This window comes from Eschrichtius robustus, chromosome 1 (assembly GCF_028021215.1).
Source record: "Eschrichtius robustus isolate mEscRob2 chromosome 1, mEscRob2.pri, whole genome shotgun sequence".
NCBI classification, from domain to species: Eukaryota; Metazoa; Chordata; class Mammalia; order Artiodactyla; family Eschrichtiidae; genus Eschrichtius; species Eschrichtius robustus.
The window spans coordinates 97624626-97640283 of NC_090824.1; the positions used below are offsets into that span (position 1 = coordinate 97624626).

The 15658-nt window shown below is 37.5% G+C and overlaps 1 protein-coding gene across 3 annotated transcripts in view; it reads right to left on the minus strand.

Annotated features, from left to right (window-relative positions):
• Nucleotides 1-15658, minus strand: part of GABPB1 (GA binding protein transcription factor subunit beta 1) — a 67704-nt gene that overhangs the window by 29037 nt on the left and 23009 nt on the right. For all 3 annotated transcript variants that reach the window (XM_068551461.1, XM_068551468.1, XM_068551477.1), the window contains exon 2: nt 908-1015. In XM_068551461.1, coding sequence (XP_068407562.1) covers nt 908-1015 — 108 coding nt within the window. The remainder of the gene's footprint in view (nt 1-907; nt 1016-15658) is intronic.

The following is a 15658-nucleotide window of genomic DNA, read 5'->3' on the forward strand; positions in this document are numbered from 1 at the left end:
GCTGAAATCTATGGATGAAACAAAATGGTTCCTGAAATTTACTTTAAAATAATACTAAACAAAGAAAGTAAATGGGGTTATAGAGGAAATAAGATTCACTTGATTTGATAATTTTTGAAGGGTATACAGGGGTTGATTTATGTTTGAAATTTTCCATAATAAAGAATATTGTTTTGAATGAAAAATTAAAAAGAACATGGAACAAGTAAGCTAAAAACAACAAAATCAAAACTCTGGAATTTTTAGTTGTTACCAGTGGGAGAGTTAATCCAGATTCCTAACCCTCCATATTCCCAAGAATATCCCTTTTGATTTACCTGCAGAATTAAATAGAGTTATGGTTTCTGTCTTCTTCACAATTGCCTTCTGTAATTACTAAGAACTCTTCCTTTTCCTTTCTTCCTTCTGGGTGATGTTTGCAATAGTTTTACAAGTATCAATTGAAATGCAAACATTTTTTCTTTTTTAGAATCAATTATAACATTAACACCAAATTTGTTTTTTCTGAATTATAAATTCTACCTGTGCTATTTATAAGGCCTTTAAATTAAATCCCAAGCAGCTACATTTTACATTCATCCTACATTACTGAACTCCGTAATTTAAAGAAAAACCCATGTGTGGACAGAATATTTGGATAAGGTTGTCTATATAAAAAAAATTATATGAACCATTCTCTTTAAAAGCAAGCTATAATTCTAAAATTGCAAACAAATTTGCAAAAAAATTAAATTTTCACCACTTATAAACACAATACTGACTAAACTTTTAACTGGAAAAACTCAAAAATGAGAGGAAGAAGAAGAAGAAGGAGGAGGAGGAGGGGGGGGGGAGGGGGAGGAGGAGGGGGAGGAGGAGGAGAAAACAAAAAACAAAAAAACCCCACAACATTAAAATCATTCTTTACCCAGTCTGTAGTAAAAGGAGCTCCATTAGCCATCAAAATACGAACTTCATCATCTTGACCTGCTCGAGCCGCTTCTAAAAGCTTCTTTCCCAAATCTACCAGGGACATCTAAACAAAACATAGATGAATTTAACATCTCCATTTATACATTATGACATAACTTCTTTCCCTTCTGTCTTTACTAATAAGTCAGTTCTCAATTAGACCTTCAAAAGGTTGTGATACAGTTCCTCTGAAACTACAGATCATACAAAAGCAATTTTTATTTGAATTTTGGGAACAGATTTTTCTTTCTTATCAAATTTTTAGCTAGGATAATAAAATTAATTTGAATTCTCCGAACATAGCTGGTAAAAAATAGAAGAGGTAAGTGGCAAAGAAAGCTTGTCTAAAATTTAAAACTGTTTTCACTGGAGGAGTTGCAGCAATAAAGTTTTCTCACAAATGTAAATAGAAATAAGGTAAATATATTACCCTCTTTAAGTGGTACAAAATTTAAAATAAATCTACCATAACTTTTTTTTAGCAACAGTGAATGTGCTCAGAATTTGAAAATAAGTATTTTCAACCCTCGTACAGGCAATGTGCATGTAAGTTCTTTCAGAAAAAGGCACAATTCAGGGCTTCCCTGGTGGTGCAGTGGTTAAGAATCCACCTGCCAATGCAGGGGACATGGGTTCGAGCCCTGGTCCAGGAAGACCCCACGTGCCGCAGAGCAACTAAGCCCATGCACCACAACTACTGAGCCTGCACTCTAGTGCCCGCAAGCCACAACTACTGAGCCTGCGTGCTACAACTATTGAAGCCTGCACGCCGAGAGCCCGTGCTCCACAACAAGAGAAGCCACCGCAATGAGAAGCCCATGCACCGCAATGAAGACCCAATGCAGACAAATAAATAAATAAAATTAATTTATTAAAAAAAAAGGCACAATTGACACTCAATGAAAATAATGAAAAGAGAGTCTAACAGTATTATCAATAGAGTATGTGTCTCACTAAGAACCTATAAAGTAAGTATGCCCCACATCCTGAATACAAGATATCTGAAAATGTCACAGCCTAGGGTGGGGGTGTGTGTGTGTACGTGTGTTTGTGTCATCTTGAATAAGAAATATTGAAATATGTGTTAGGGAAAGATCATGTCAGGAGTACATAGGGGAAGAAAGATTTGAAAGTATCAGAAATGCTCAAATTCAAAAGATGACACTTCTAGAAAAAGAAAGTTCCCAAATCCAGAAAGACTATTCAATGATGTTATATGTATCTGGAGGAAAGGCAAACAGGTAGAATTTGAAGGTTGTGGGGATGGGAAGATATGGAACCCCTGAAATTTACACAAGAAAAAATGTGCCTGGGGTATGAATTTGTCTCAAAAAGTGAATACTCTTTGGGCTTCCCTGGTGGCGCAGTGGTTGGGAATCCGCCTGCCAATGCAGGGGACATGGGTTCGAGCCCTGGTCTGGGAAGATCCCACATGCTGCGGAGCAACTAAGCCCTTGCGCCACAACTACTGAGCCTGCGCTCTGGAGCCCGCGAGCCACACCCACTGAGCCTGCGCTCTAGAGCCCGCGAGCCACACCTACTGAGCCTGCGCTCTAGAGCCCGAGAGCCAGACCTACTGAGCCTGCGCTCTAGAGCCCGCGAGCCAGACCTACTGAGCCTGCGCTCTAGAGCCCGCGAGCCACACCTACTGAGCCCGCGAGCCACACCTACTGAAGCCCGCGCGCCTAGAGCCTGTGCTCCACAAGAGAAGCCACCGCAATGAGAAGCCTATGCACCGCAACTAGAGAAAAGCCCTCATGTAGCAATGAAGATCCAACGCAGCCAAAAATAAAAAATAAATAAAATAAATAAATTTATAAAAAAAAAAAAGTGAATACTCTTTGAGTTGAGGGGAAATAAATTATAAGAGAGGAATGTCAGGTTGATTAGTATATCCCAATCTGGTATGAACAGGAATTACTCAGGAAAGAAGGGAAAGGAGTATGTGTGTGAGAAGAATGTTGACAGAGCTTGGAGAGGTTATTTATACCAGAAAGGAACAGAATGCATCACATAATTAGAGGTGTTAGGAAATCTAAAAGGGTTGATTAAACGTTGATTTAAAAATGTCCCCAAAAGAACACAAGTTTGTGCTTAAATTATTGTATTTTTTAGTAGATTTCATAACACAGAAATAACCAAACATAAAAAGAGTGACCAGGAGCAGACGTTAATACTGGGAGGCTCACACATGATTAGGTGAGATGTACATGTCCAAAACAGGCATTTGTCACCAGACAGTAAAGAATTTTTTATGGTTGTTCTCTTTGTAAGAATAGAAATATTCATAATATATCCTATGGTGAAGAATAAGAAAAACAACCACATGCACTTGTGGGTTTTATGTGGGGGGTCTTTTATGCCTTTTTGTGACATTCACGACGTTTTCACCCTTGAATGTCTGATTTCCTTTCCTTTTTCCTCCCATTCTCTCATTCATACGTTGGTGGAGTCACTGGAACCCAAAATATTCCTTAATCCCACTAAAAGCACTAAAATCAAGAGATTACTGTTCTTTAATGAAGGATTTTTCCTAGGGAATATGTACCAGCTGGATATGAATTAATAGCATATTCAATAGGCAAAGAATCTGAAATAATAATGTTCTACTAAAGGCAGGATAAGGTTAAAAAAAAAACTGATCTCTCTTCTACAGAAATACAGTAAAATCTAAACTGGCCATACTAACAAAGACCGTGTTCTATAGTCTGGATGACCAAAATTTAATATTAACCTGGTTTTACAATGAAGTAAGTCTTTCCCCCAAATACACATTTTTAAATATGTCTTACACAGTAATATAAAATCAATCTGCATTCATTCAGCATACATACTGCCAGATGGTTTAAATATCTGGATATCTTTTATGAAGTGGTGGTTTAGGGCTTTTCCTCATTCTTCAGAAACTGGATTGTCTGCCTTTTTCTTAATGATTTGTAAGCATTCTATATACATTCTGGATATGAGTGCTTTGTCAGATATAATATGTATTATAAATATCTCCTTCCAGAACCCTGATTTCTTGACTCCACATCCCATGTTCTTTCCTTGATATCACATACTATCTTGTACAAGTAAATAACTGTCGTCTCATAAAAATACAAATAAAATAATCAAACTAAAATCAAAGATAGCACAAAAATGAATGTAAGAAACATTGAAATATTATTTAAAAGGTCTGATTCGAAAAGAGAAAAAAAAAAAAAACCCACCAAGCACCCAACAGATCAATAGTCAAAGGGCAGACCACACACTTTCTAAAAGAGAAAATAGAAATAATTCACAAGAGTAAATATGTTCAGTATCACTGATACTCAAAAAATGTGAAGTAAATAATTTTTAAAGTCAATTTGCAATATTTAACAGAAGTTATAAAAAAATGTAACTTTTGTTAAATATTAGCCTAATCCTAATGACCTAATAAATGATCCCAGTTCTGAAGACCTATCCTAAAGGAAAAATGAAAATATACTGAAACAGATAAAAAATATGTATGTGTGTATGTTTTTATAACGTGAACAAACTAAAGGTAGGAAAACAGTTAAATTGTGGAACCTAACAGAATAGGATGCAGTAATTTAAAATAATAGTTTTGAAGTTATATAATAATATTAAAAAGTTATGCCATGTTGAGTGAAAAGATAAGACACAAAACTAATTTTTGAATGTCAAAATATGCATATACAGAACAAAATACTGAAAATATTAGCAGTTGTTAGGGTGGTAGGATTATGGGAAAATTTGCCTCCATTTCACAAAGTTTCTGTAATATCTTCCAAATTTAAACAATGGGGTTTTTTTAAGGGACAAATTGTGTGACTGTTAACTAAGTAAACGCGGACATTAAACAAAGTTATATACTACTGACTTACTAAACAGAAAGAGTGGAAAAAATAAAGAATATGGAGGCTACTAGGGACCTAAAATAGCAAACACATTGATCTGCTTATAAGAACTGCAACAAAACAATGATGCATTTGAACAAATCAACTTCTTACATAATTCTGCAATTTTCTTAACTATTTAAAACATCATATTTAAGGACCTAGGATGCTTAAGTTACTGTGGTTTTGAAATTCCATGAGCAATACAGGTGTGTAGATTAATGTAGCTAGATACTTTTAAATTGGTGGTTCTCAATGGTAGCAGCACTGCCCCCTAGAGGACCCTTTGGATTTGTAGAGAGGCATTTTAGGGATTACTGGGAGGAGGGATGGGATGAATACTTTATCAGCAATTAAAAGGCAAGTGCCAGAGATACTAGAGGTCCAGCAATGCAGGAAACAATCCGGTATGGCAAAGAATTGTCACATGTCTTGTTGACTTTCAAAGGTCCCACTGAATATATCTAAGACTAGAACTTAACTAATATGTAAACAAAACGAATTTTCCCACAGTATTAATGCACCCCAAATTTTCTAGACTGCAACGATGCATCTCTTTGTTTTATTCAGAACTTTACTAAGAGTTTTTCACCATTTTGGAAAATCATGTCACCAATGCCAATGCCACTTGGGTATCTGAATCACCAATATGTATTATAATCAGCTTTCACAGCTACCACATTCACAGTGATTCATAGTCATCCTATGTACAGGCGCAAGCATTTGACTACCTCTTTTTTCATCTAGTGTAGTCTGCTCCAGTACTTATATATTGAAATACACATTTTATTATAAATTGCTTTCCTTCTACTTCTCCTTTACATTAAAATTAGGGCATCATAATGATTTTTTGAAGTTGTGCAGATAGTTAATATTAACTATGATTTTCATTTCAAGTTAGTAAAATGGGCAATACAAAATACTCATTATAAAAGAGAGCAATGGATGTAATAATATTGAAAATCAATGGAAGAAAATACATGTGAGATCAAGTAAGACCAAAATCAAAGATTGTTCTAATTTTCTTGTCAAGAAATTTAGTGAAAGTTAAGATGACAAAAATACCAAAATGTAGCAATTTCACTCCTGATTCTCACTGGACAGGAACATGCACATCATAGTAGAGTAATTCTGACCCTTAGAGGAACTCAATTGAGTTATGACAACAAAATTGACCAAAGGGACCATAGTTCCATGTCGAGCCCTCAGTTTACTTAGTTCGTTACCTCTATATTAAATCCTCAGAGATAAAGTGTTGGATTTACTTAAGATCAGTTAAAGGCTTAGCAGAAAAGGTTGCTTTTTTGGTGTGGCAAATAACTTTTCCACAAGCATATGGAGAAGCCTAATTAAATTCAATAAATTTTAAAGAATGTTTAAAATACTTACTGAAAATATATTGTGTGTATGGTACTGAATGCCATTTAGTTTAATACTCCATTCTTCTTGAGAAGAAATCCAAAAAACTCCCACTAATAAATTAAACCTTGAATGTCTTTACTACTTCTAAAAAAAGCTTATCATATAACCTGATATAAACCGTTTTTAACTCCAATTAAAATGTATTTTAATAAGATCTATAGGGGAACTTCAAGCTGTCTATAAACTTGCTACTTTTGCTCAAAAGTACATGCTGAGAGGGCCATCTAGTGGTAACAGGAACTACTACCAATAATTACATTTGTAAAGTTTAAAGTCTATTTTGTTTTGATTTTCTATAATTCATAGTTCGAAGAGCTATTGTAAGAATTATAGCATCTATTGGACATGAAAACTCTCTCTAAGACTACAAAGTACTAGTTCTATGTGAATTGTTATTAGCACTCAAAAAAAGAATATGAATAAAAACACTTAGAAAATGTAAGCCTACTGTATAACATACTTAATGATAAACTTTGCCTCACTAAAAATTTTAGAATAGGACTTCCCTGGTGGCGCAGTGGTTAAGAATCTGCCTGCCAACGCATGGGACACGGGTTCAGTCCCTGGTCCGGGAAGATCCCACATGCTGCAGAGCAACTAAGCGCATGTGCCACAACTACTGAGCCTGCACTCTAGAGCCCACAAGCCACAACTACCAAGCCTGCGCGCCACAACTACTGAGCCCACGCACTGCACCTACTGAAGCCCGCATGCTCTAGGGCCCCGCGTGCTGCAACTACTGAGCCCACGTGCTGCAACAACTGAAGCCCTCGCACCCTAGAGCCCACACGCCACAAAAAGAGAAGCCACTGCAATGAGAAGCCCACATACCACAACAAAGAGTAGCCCCCGTTCGCTGCAACTAGAGAAAGCCCATGGGTAGAAACGAAGACCCAACGCAACCCAAAACAAAAAAAAAGTTAGAATAAAATTTGCAATATCACCCCTATGCTCAATGAGTACAATTATAAATCCAATAAAATTCTTTTGAAGTTTTGCATCAAGAAATTTAGCACTGTGTATGCATCTAAAGTTTTTATTTATTTTTTGTATAATTTTTAAAATTTTATTTATTTTATTTATTTATTTTTGACTGCATTGGGTCTTCGTTGCTGCATGCGGGCTTTCTCTAGCTGCAGCGAGTGGGGGGCTACTCTTCATTGCGGTGCGCGGGCTTCTCGTTGCAGTGGCTTCTCTTGTTGCGGAGTACGGGCTCTAGGCGCACGGGTTTCAGTAGCTGTGGCACGTGGGCTCAGTAGCTGTGGCTTGTGGGCTCTAGAGCGCAGGCTCAGTAGTTGTGGCACACAGGCTTAGTTGCTCCGCAGCACATGGGATCTTCCTGGACCGGGGCTCGAACCTGTGTGCCTTGCATTGGCAGGCGGATTCTTAACCACTGAGCCACCAGGGAAGCCCTGCATGTAAAGTTTTTTTAAATGTTCATACTCTTTCACCTAGTAATTCCACTCATATAAATCATAAGAAAACTCTTTGAAATATAAATATATTAACAGCAATGTTATTTAAAATAGGGAAAAACTGAAATGCCCTACTACAAACAATAGTTAAATTAAGATAGATCATAATGGAATGTTGTAGTCTTTTATTTATATTTTTTACTTTTTATTATGGACAATTTTGAGCATATATAAAAATAGACACAACAGTATAATGAAACTCCACATAGCCACCACCTAGCTTAAATATAGATTATGCCCAGCCCATTTCCCACCCACACTCACAACGTTGTAATAGGGGAGAACAAATCTGACTCCATATTGGATCTGTTTCTTTTACTTTAACCTTTGTATTCTATTGCTTTTGCTACAAGTTAAGAATGTTGTCTATAGCCTGAAATGTACAAGATAGCCCATTCCCAAGGCTCTGACCTTTAAAGGTATAACACTTTTCCATTCACACAGAGATATAAAATTGCAGAACAGATAATAACATGTCTTATTGGAGGTTTACAGGAGCATCATGACCTGACCTAGTGGACAGATGCAAGAACAAAGGATTCCGACACCAAGAAGTTTGCAACAACCAACCACGCCCCCTCCCCTTTTAATATAAAAGAAGCCTGAATTCTAACTAGGGTAAGATGGTTCTTTCGGTCACTAGTCCACCATCTTCTCAATCTGCTGGCTTTCTGAATAAAGTCACTGTTCCTTGCCCCAACAACTAGTCTCTCAATTTACTGCCCTGTTGTGCGGTGAGCAGTACAAGCTTGGACTCAGTAACAACATCGTATCATTTTTTTTTTTTTGGCTGTGTTGGGTCTTTTTGCTGTGCAGGCTTTCTCCAGTTGCAGTGAGCGGGGGCTACTCTTCATTGTGGTGCACGGGCTTCTCATTGCAGTGGCTTCTCTTGTTGCGGAGCACGGGCCCTAGGCACGTGGGCTTCAGTAGTTGTGGCGCATGAGCTTAGTTGCTCCACGGCATGTGGGATCTTCCCGGACCAGGGCTCGAACCCGTGTCCCCTGCACTGGCAGGTGGATTCTTAACCACTGCGCCACCAGGAAAGTCCCCATATCATTTTATCTGTACATATTTCAGTATGTCTGTCCAAAAGATAAATGTATCTTTTAAACATAATAATATAGTTATCTAAAAATATTATTTACAAAGAATATGTAATAGTATAAGAATCAGGACTCTAATTTGAATATATCATGATCTTAACTATGTAAAAAATGCATAGAAAAATACCTAGAAACAATATACCATGATAATGAAAATTACGGATTTTTTCTCTTTCTTTCTAGTCTTCCCTATTTCTTAAGTTTTCCATAATGTGCAGATATTGCTCATGTAATTAAAAATAAACTTTTAGGCCCTCCTCACCTTCTGAGATGGCCCACACCCTGTCTGCGGAGCGTGTTTCTCCCAAGGCCGCTCTCGCTTTCTGAGATGGCCCACACTCCGTCTGTAGAGCGTGTTTCTCTCTAAATAAATCCCCTTCAGGACTTCCTGAAGAGTAGCCCCTGCTCGCCACAACTAGAGAAAGCCTGCGCACAGCAATGAAGACCCAATGCAGCCCCAAAATTAATTAATTAATTTTCAAAATAAATAAATAAATAAATCCACTTTTACCTATCAAATAAACTTTTATTAAAAAGTTTTTCATCAAAAGTAGATTACAGATAAGCCTTTAATGTAGAAAATTAGATGTTGAAAGAACATTAATGGTAAAAAGATGTAAAATGGGACTCCAAGTAAAATTAAGCGTATTATTAACCATGTGTATATGTATGAAGATATTCTTGGGCATCAGATTTTACATTCTCATAAGAAAACAACTTCAGTAACAATAAAAGTAGTGCCTGGCATCTTGCTACGTCTTAATCTGCATCTAACCAAGACAGTTATTGACTCCATTTTGCAAAAGAGGCAAGCGAAAGGTAAAAATTACCAAAGAGCACTGGTTTTGGTCAAAAGATAAGATGCATATTATGACCTCCTTTCAATGTAGAAAACATTGGGAATCTGCTGGGATGTAAAATAGCATGTCCTCCAAGGATTTAAGCTTAGTCTCTCCCTGTGTAATTCCTCTGAAGGGAAAAATCATCATATGAACTCCAATATTATTTGGATTTTTCTCCCATTCCCATTTTGTCTAGTGGAATTTTTCCCATTTTTTAACCTTAAAAATAAAACGACGTTTTCAAATACACCTTAAAAAAAATGATCTCCCATTTACTTTTTTTTTCAGAAAACCACTAGAAGATATGCTCCACCAAAGCCAGGAGTAAACAAGAAAGAAGAATTAAGGGCTTCAGGAAACAAGGGATCCAATATAAACAGAGTGGAAGAAGACCCCACAGATGATGGTAAAGGGAGACCCCAACATCCTGCAGACTTGGAAAGAAAATCCAGGCTGGAGCCAGAGGACAGAGTTTCCAAGGAAGGAGGTTCCCAAGGAAAAGACATGCTGGTAAATCTCCTAAGAGTAAAACTTTTCTCTTTTTTGAGGTGGGTTAATCATGGATATAAGAAATCTCAGCAAAAGAAAAAGACTAGACAATTTCTTTTTCAGAGGGAAAAATAACTATACAAGAAAGGAATTGTAATCCCAATATATACATATATGACAGGGGTTAGCAAAGAATAATAGTTCTAGGGCTGCAGTAACCAGTGAAAACTAATCCAAGCAAAATTTTTGGTGTAATTCTATTGAGAGGATAAAGGGCAAGGAAAATATGCATAGAGATTGTTTGGTTTAAAAGAACTAAAACTTCATCTTCATAAGTAGGAAGTCAAAGATATCTAAAATAGAAAAATCAAGAAATAGCATACCCTTGTGATTTAGAAATATGAAGGGAAGTACTAGAGGAAAAAAAATACTAAAACATAAGATAGATGCCTCTGGGAAAGAGGGTTCTGGAATGGGAAGGGATGACACAAGGGACTGCAGGTTTTTTACCATAAGCCTTGTATTTTTTACTTTTTCAACTATGGACATGTACACTCATAAAAATAAAATTACAATAATATGTGTTCACTGTATACAAGAAATGTATAGTTCAAAATCAAAGTCATCCCCACACCTCCTTGTGTTTTTACTCCTCAGAAGTAACCACTATTTAAATGTTTAGTGTGTATCCTTCCTGATCTCTTCTATGCATGTTGAAACACACATAGACACAATGCCTGCTTCTTTTTCAACAAACAAACCAAAAAAACACACACGAAAAGGGAACATATTACATTGTTTTACAGCTTGCTTTTTTTCTCTTACCAGGGATTCCTAGGCGACTAGAAAAGGAAAGAAAATGGATACTCCCCTAGAGCCCCCAGAAGGAACACAACCCTGCTGAAATCTTAATTTTAGGTCTCCTGACCTCCAGAACTGTAAAGTAATACATTTGCATTGTTTTAAGGCACTAAGTTTGTGATGATTTGTTACAGCAAACAGGAAACTATTACACTGTAGACAGAGGAAACAAATACACGGAGTATGAGTCCATTAATTATTCGATCCCATTTTAAATTTTCATTTTTACAAAAGTGCTGCAACACCACATACATAAAACATGCACTTGTGTTTGCATTTTTATAGAAATTATTCTGAAAAGTTTAGTTGCTAGATTTTTTTAAATCACGTTTTAATTGTAACAGACATTGTCAAATTATCTACCAGAAGATTATACCAATTTACACTCCCACTATCAGTGTACAAGAGTGACTGTTTCTCCGTAAGGTTCCCCACTCCCCTAAGAACTTGATCCTGGGTCAAGATCTCCTAAAGTCAAGGCCAAGGATCCAGTGAAATCATATTCACAAAGCTTATGAAAAAACTTCCTTCCATAATAACTTTCTTCAGGAATCATGATCTGAGGAAATTTCACTACTACACCAGGAGAGCAAGACTTAAGTACAAGACACAACTCTTTACCATCTTTAAAGCCTCTATTAAAAGGACATTCTTTGCCCCCAGCTGGGAGTCAGGGAGAAAATGCCCTTCTTGGATTCTCCCATGACATTTTTCACCCACTTTACCAGTGAAAGCCTGCTCAAAACCCTGTGTGTTCTCATTTGACCCACCAACTCACCAATTATTAAATGACAATAATTCCTGACATTTATAAAACAGCCTAAGAATTTTACACATATTAACTCATTCAATCTCACATAATATAAAGTAGGAATTATTATCATCATGATTTTACAGATGAGGAAACCAAGGCACAGAAGGTTACACTGCCCAAGGTCAGCCTGCTAGTGGGGATCTGAACCAAGGCAATCTGGCTCCAGAGTGCAGACTCATAGTCACTATGCTCTACCCCTGGTCTGAACCTCCTAGTAACCATAGGCCAGATGTCCCCACTGAATGCAGGCACTACCAGTGCTACTCCCTGGCCTAAACACTAACCACTATCTCTACCCACCTAATTTTATTTCACATTGAACATAGATGTAAAACAACAAAACTCGCCACCAAATTATACTCTGATTTGCATTGGTCACCAAATAGTTCATGTTTATGTGTCTTATCTAAATTACAAAATGCCTGGAGGCTAGGATGGTAGCTAATGTGTCTTTCCACAGGATTCCTTTCCTTTTCCCCCTAAATATTGGCAGTTCCTCAGTGTTCCATTTTTCAGCCCTTTTTTCCTTTCTCTACATTCTCTCCTCTAGCAGATTTTACCTTTCTTAGCCATGGTTACCTGACGACTTCCAACTCTATCTTCAGTCCAAGCCTCTCTCCAGAGCACTAGACCCAAGTATTCACCTGCATAGACACCTCCACCTGTACATCCCAAGGCACTTCAAAATTCAAATTTTCCAAGTACTGGCTTGTTCCCTAGGGTCAGAAACTTTGGAGTCGTTTTTGACTCCTCCTCCTTCCACAACCCCCTCAATTCCAAACAATCATCAAGACCTGCCACTTTTACTCCCTCAATCTCAAATCATCTACCTCTTTCCACTGATACACAGTAGGCCTTCAATAAATATTTGTTGACTGGATTTTCTCCTCTGCCACAATCCTTGCCCATGCTTCCAACCTTTCTCTCTTAGAGCACATCTAAACTAGCGTCTATGCCTCAGTCTTGCCCTCCTCTAATTTATCCTCCACTCTGTTACCAAACTTCTTAATCATTCTTAAAGAGAAATCATGTCCCTCCTCAGTTAACTCAGATAAAGTCAAACTCTTTGCCATGAGATTCAAGGCCTTTCACATTTGGCATCTGCAGCTGTTGCCCCCCACTCACACTGAATTCTATACTCCAGACAATATGTTGCACTAGGCTCTTTTTCTCATCTTTGGGCATCTATACACAACATTCCCTCTGCCAAAAACAGTGTTCTTCTCTCCATACCCACTTTGCCATATTTATTCCTACTTGTTTTTCAGAGTTCAGTTTATCTCCTCGGAGAAGCCTTTCCTGATGGCCCCCAAATTAACTCAATTATCTTTCCTGTGTGTTCTTCTAGCATCCTAAGTTTATCTCTATCATGGCATTTATCAAACCACATTAAATGTGCCCATTTACTTGGCTACAGTTTGTCACTGTGCCTGGGCTATGGTGCTTGGTAAATGCTCAATAAGTATTCTTTCACTGAATAAATAAACAATGTTTGGGTACCGTAGAAACTGCAGAAATACTTGGGATAACTGATAAAGTCACAACATTTGACTTTTTTTTTAATTAATTAATTTATTTATTTATGGCTGTGTTGGGTCTTCGCTTCTGGGCGAGGGCTTTCCCCAGCTGCGGCAAGTGGGGGCCACTCTTCATCGCGGTGCGCGGGCCTCCCACTATCGCGGCCTCCCTTGTTGCGGAGCACAGGCTCCAGACGCGCAGGCTCAGCAATTGTGGCTCACGGGCCCAGCCGCTCCGCGGCACGCGGGATCCTCCCAGACCAGGGCTCGAACCCGTGTCCCCGCACCGGCAGGCAGATTCTCAACCACTGCGCCACCAGGGAAGCCCCGACTTTTTAAATGTAAATTAGGCTGAGAGCTTCACAAATTCTAGAAAACAGCAGAATCAATAGAATGCTCAATGAATTCCTATCAACCTGTAACTAAATTCCTCATAACTGAAGAGGCTAGAACTTGCCTGGATATTCTCCTTTTACTGGCAGCAACTCAAATTGACAGATTTGATCCAAAATAATCTGAGGTCAAGTCTATGTTTGCTGAGTCAAAGGAGAAAATTGTGAACATAATCAGTAAGTATGGATAATGGCTTCGTCTGGGACCCTCAGAATCACTCTTGGACCTGCCAAGTTAGTAATCTGGACAGCAAGCCAGAACTTATCTAATAACCAGCAACAGGAGAGTGAAGCAAGATCAGCTCAGGGCCACTCTCAATGACAGTGGATCAAATCAGTACCAAACTGAGTTAAAAGGTTTCAACTCAGTATGTTCTAGAACTGAACCGTCCAATACAGCAGCCGCTAGCCATATGAGGCTACTGAGCATTGAAATGTGGTTAGTCCAAACGTAAAATATCTCATTAATAATTTTTATACTGATTACATGTTGAAATATTTTGGATATATGGGGTTAAATAAAATATATTAAAATTAATTTCACCTGTTTTTATTTTTTAAATAAATTTTACTTTATTAAAATTTTATTAAAATTTATTTTAAATAAATTTTTGTGGCTATAAAAAGCTTTAAATTTAACATGGGGCTCACATTATATTTCTATTGGACAGAGCTGTTCTAGAACCACCAGTCAAAAATTCTTACAGGCACCTACCTTAGAATTTGCAAGAAGTTGCAACATTTTAAAGTAAGATATGGGGCAGGGGTATGCTGTGGGGAATGAGAGAAATAAGTAAGGGACATTAAGATGCACAAACTTCTAGTTACAAAATAAATGAGTTATGGGTATGAAATAGACAGTGGGGAATATAGTCAATAATAATGTAGTATATTTGTATGGTGATAGATGGTAACGACTTATTGTAGTGATCATTTTTAATGTATAGAAATATCAAATCATTATGTTGTGCACCAAGAAACTACCACAGTGTTGTAGGTCAATTATACTTCAAAAACAAACAAACTCATAGAAAAAGAGATCACATCTGTGGTTACCAGAGGCAGGGGGTGGGGGGAGGGGGAATTGGATGAAGGCAGTCAAAAGGTACAAACTTCCAGTTAAAAGGTAAATAAGTACTAGGGATGTAATGTACAACATGACATTAATGTTGGACAACATTCATGTTGTACAATATTAATGTAACGTACACTATGTTAACATGGGTTAATATAATTAACACCGCTATATGTTATATATCAATATAAAAGGGTTTTTTTTAATTTTTGAATCTTATTTTATTTTTTCATACAGCAGGTTCTTATTAGTTATTCATTTTATACATATTAGTGTATATATGTCAATCCCAATCTCCCAATTCATTACACCACCACCACCCACCCCCCCCCCTTTCCCCCCTTGGTGTCCATATGTTTGTTCTCTACAACTGTGTCTCTATTTCTGCCCTGCAAACTGGTTCATCTGTACCATTTTTCTAGGTTCCACATATATGCGTTAATATACGATATTTGTTTTTCTCTCTCTGACTTACTTCACTCTGTATGACAGACTCTAGGTCCATCCAGGTCTCTACAAATGACCCAATTTCGTTCCTTTTTATGGCTGAGTAATATTCCACTGTATATATTTACCATGTCTTCTTTATCCATTCGTCTATTGATGGACATTTAGGTTGCTTCCATGACCTGGCTATTGTAAACAGTGCTGCGACGAACATTGGGGTGCATGTGTCTTTTTGAATTACGGTTTTCTCTGGGTATATGCCCACTAGTGGGATTGCTGGGTCATATGGTAATTCTATTTTTAGTTTTTTAAAGAACCTCCATACTGTTCTCCATAGTGGCTATACCAATTTACATTCCCACCAACAGTGCCAGAGGGTCCCCTAT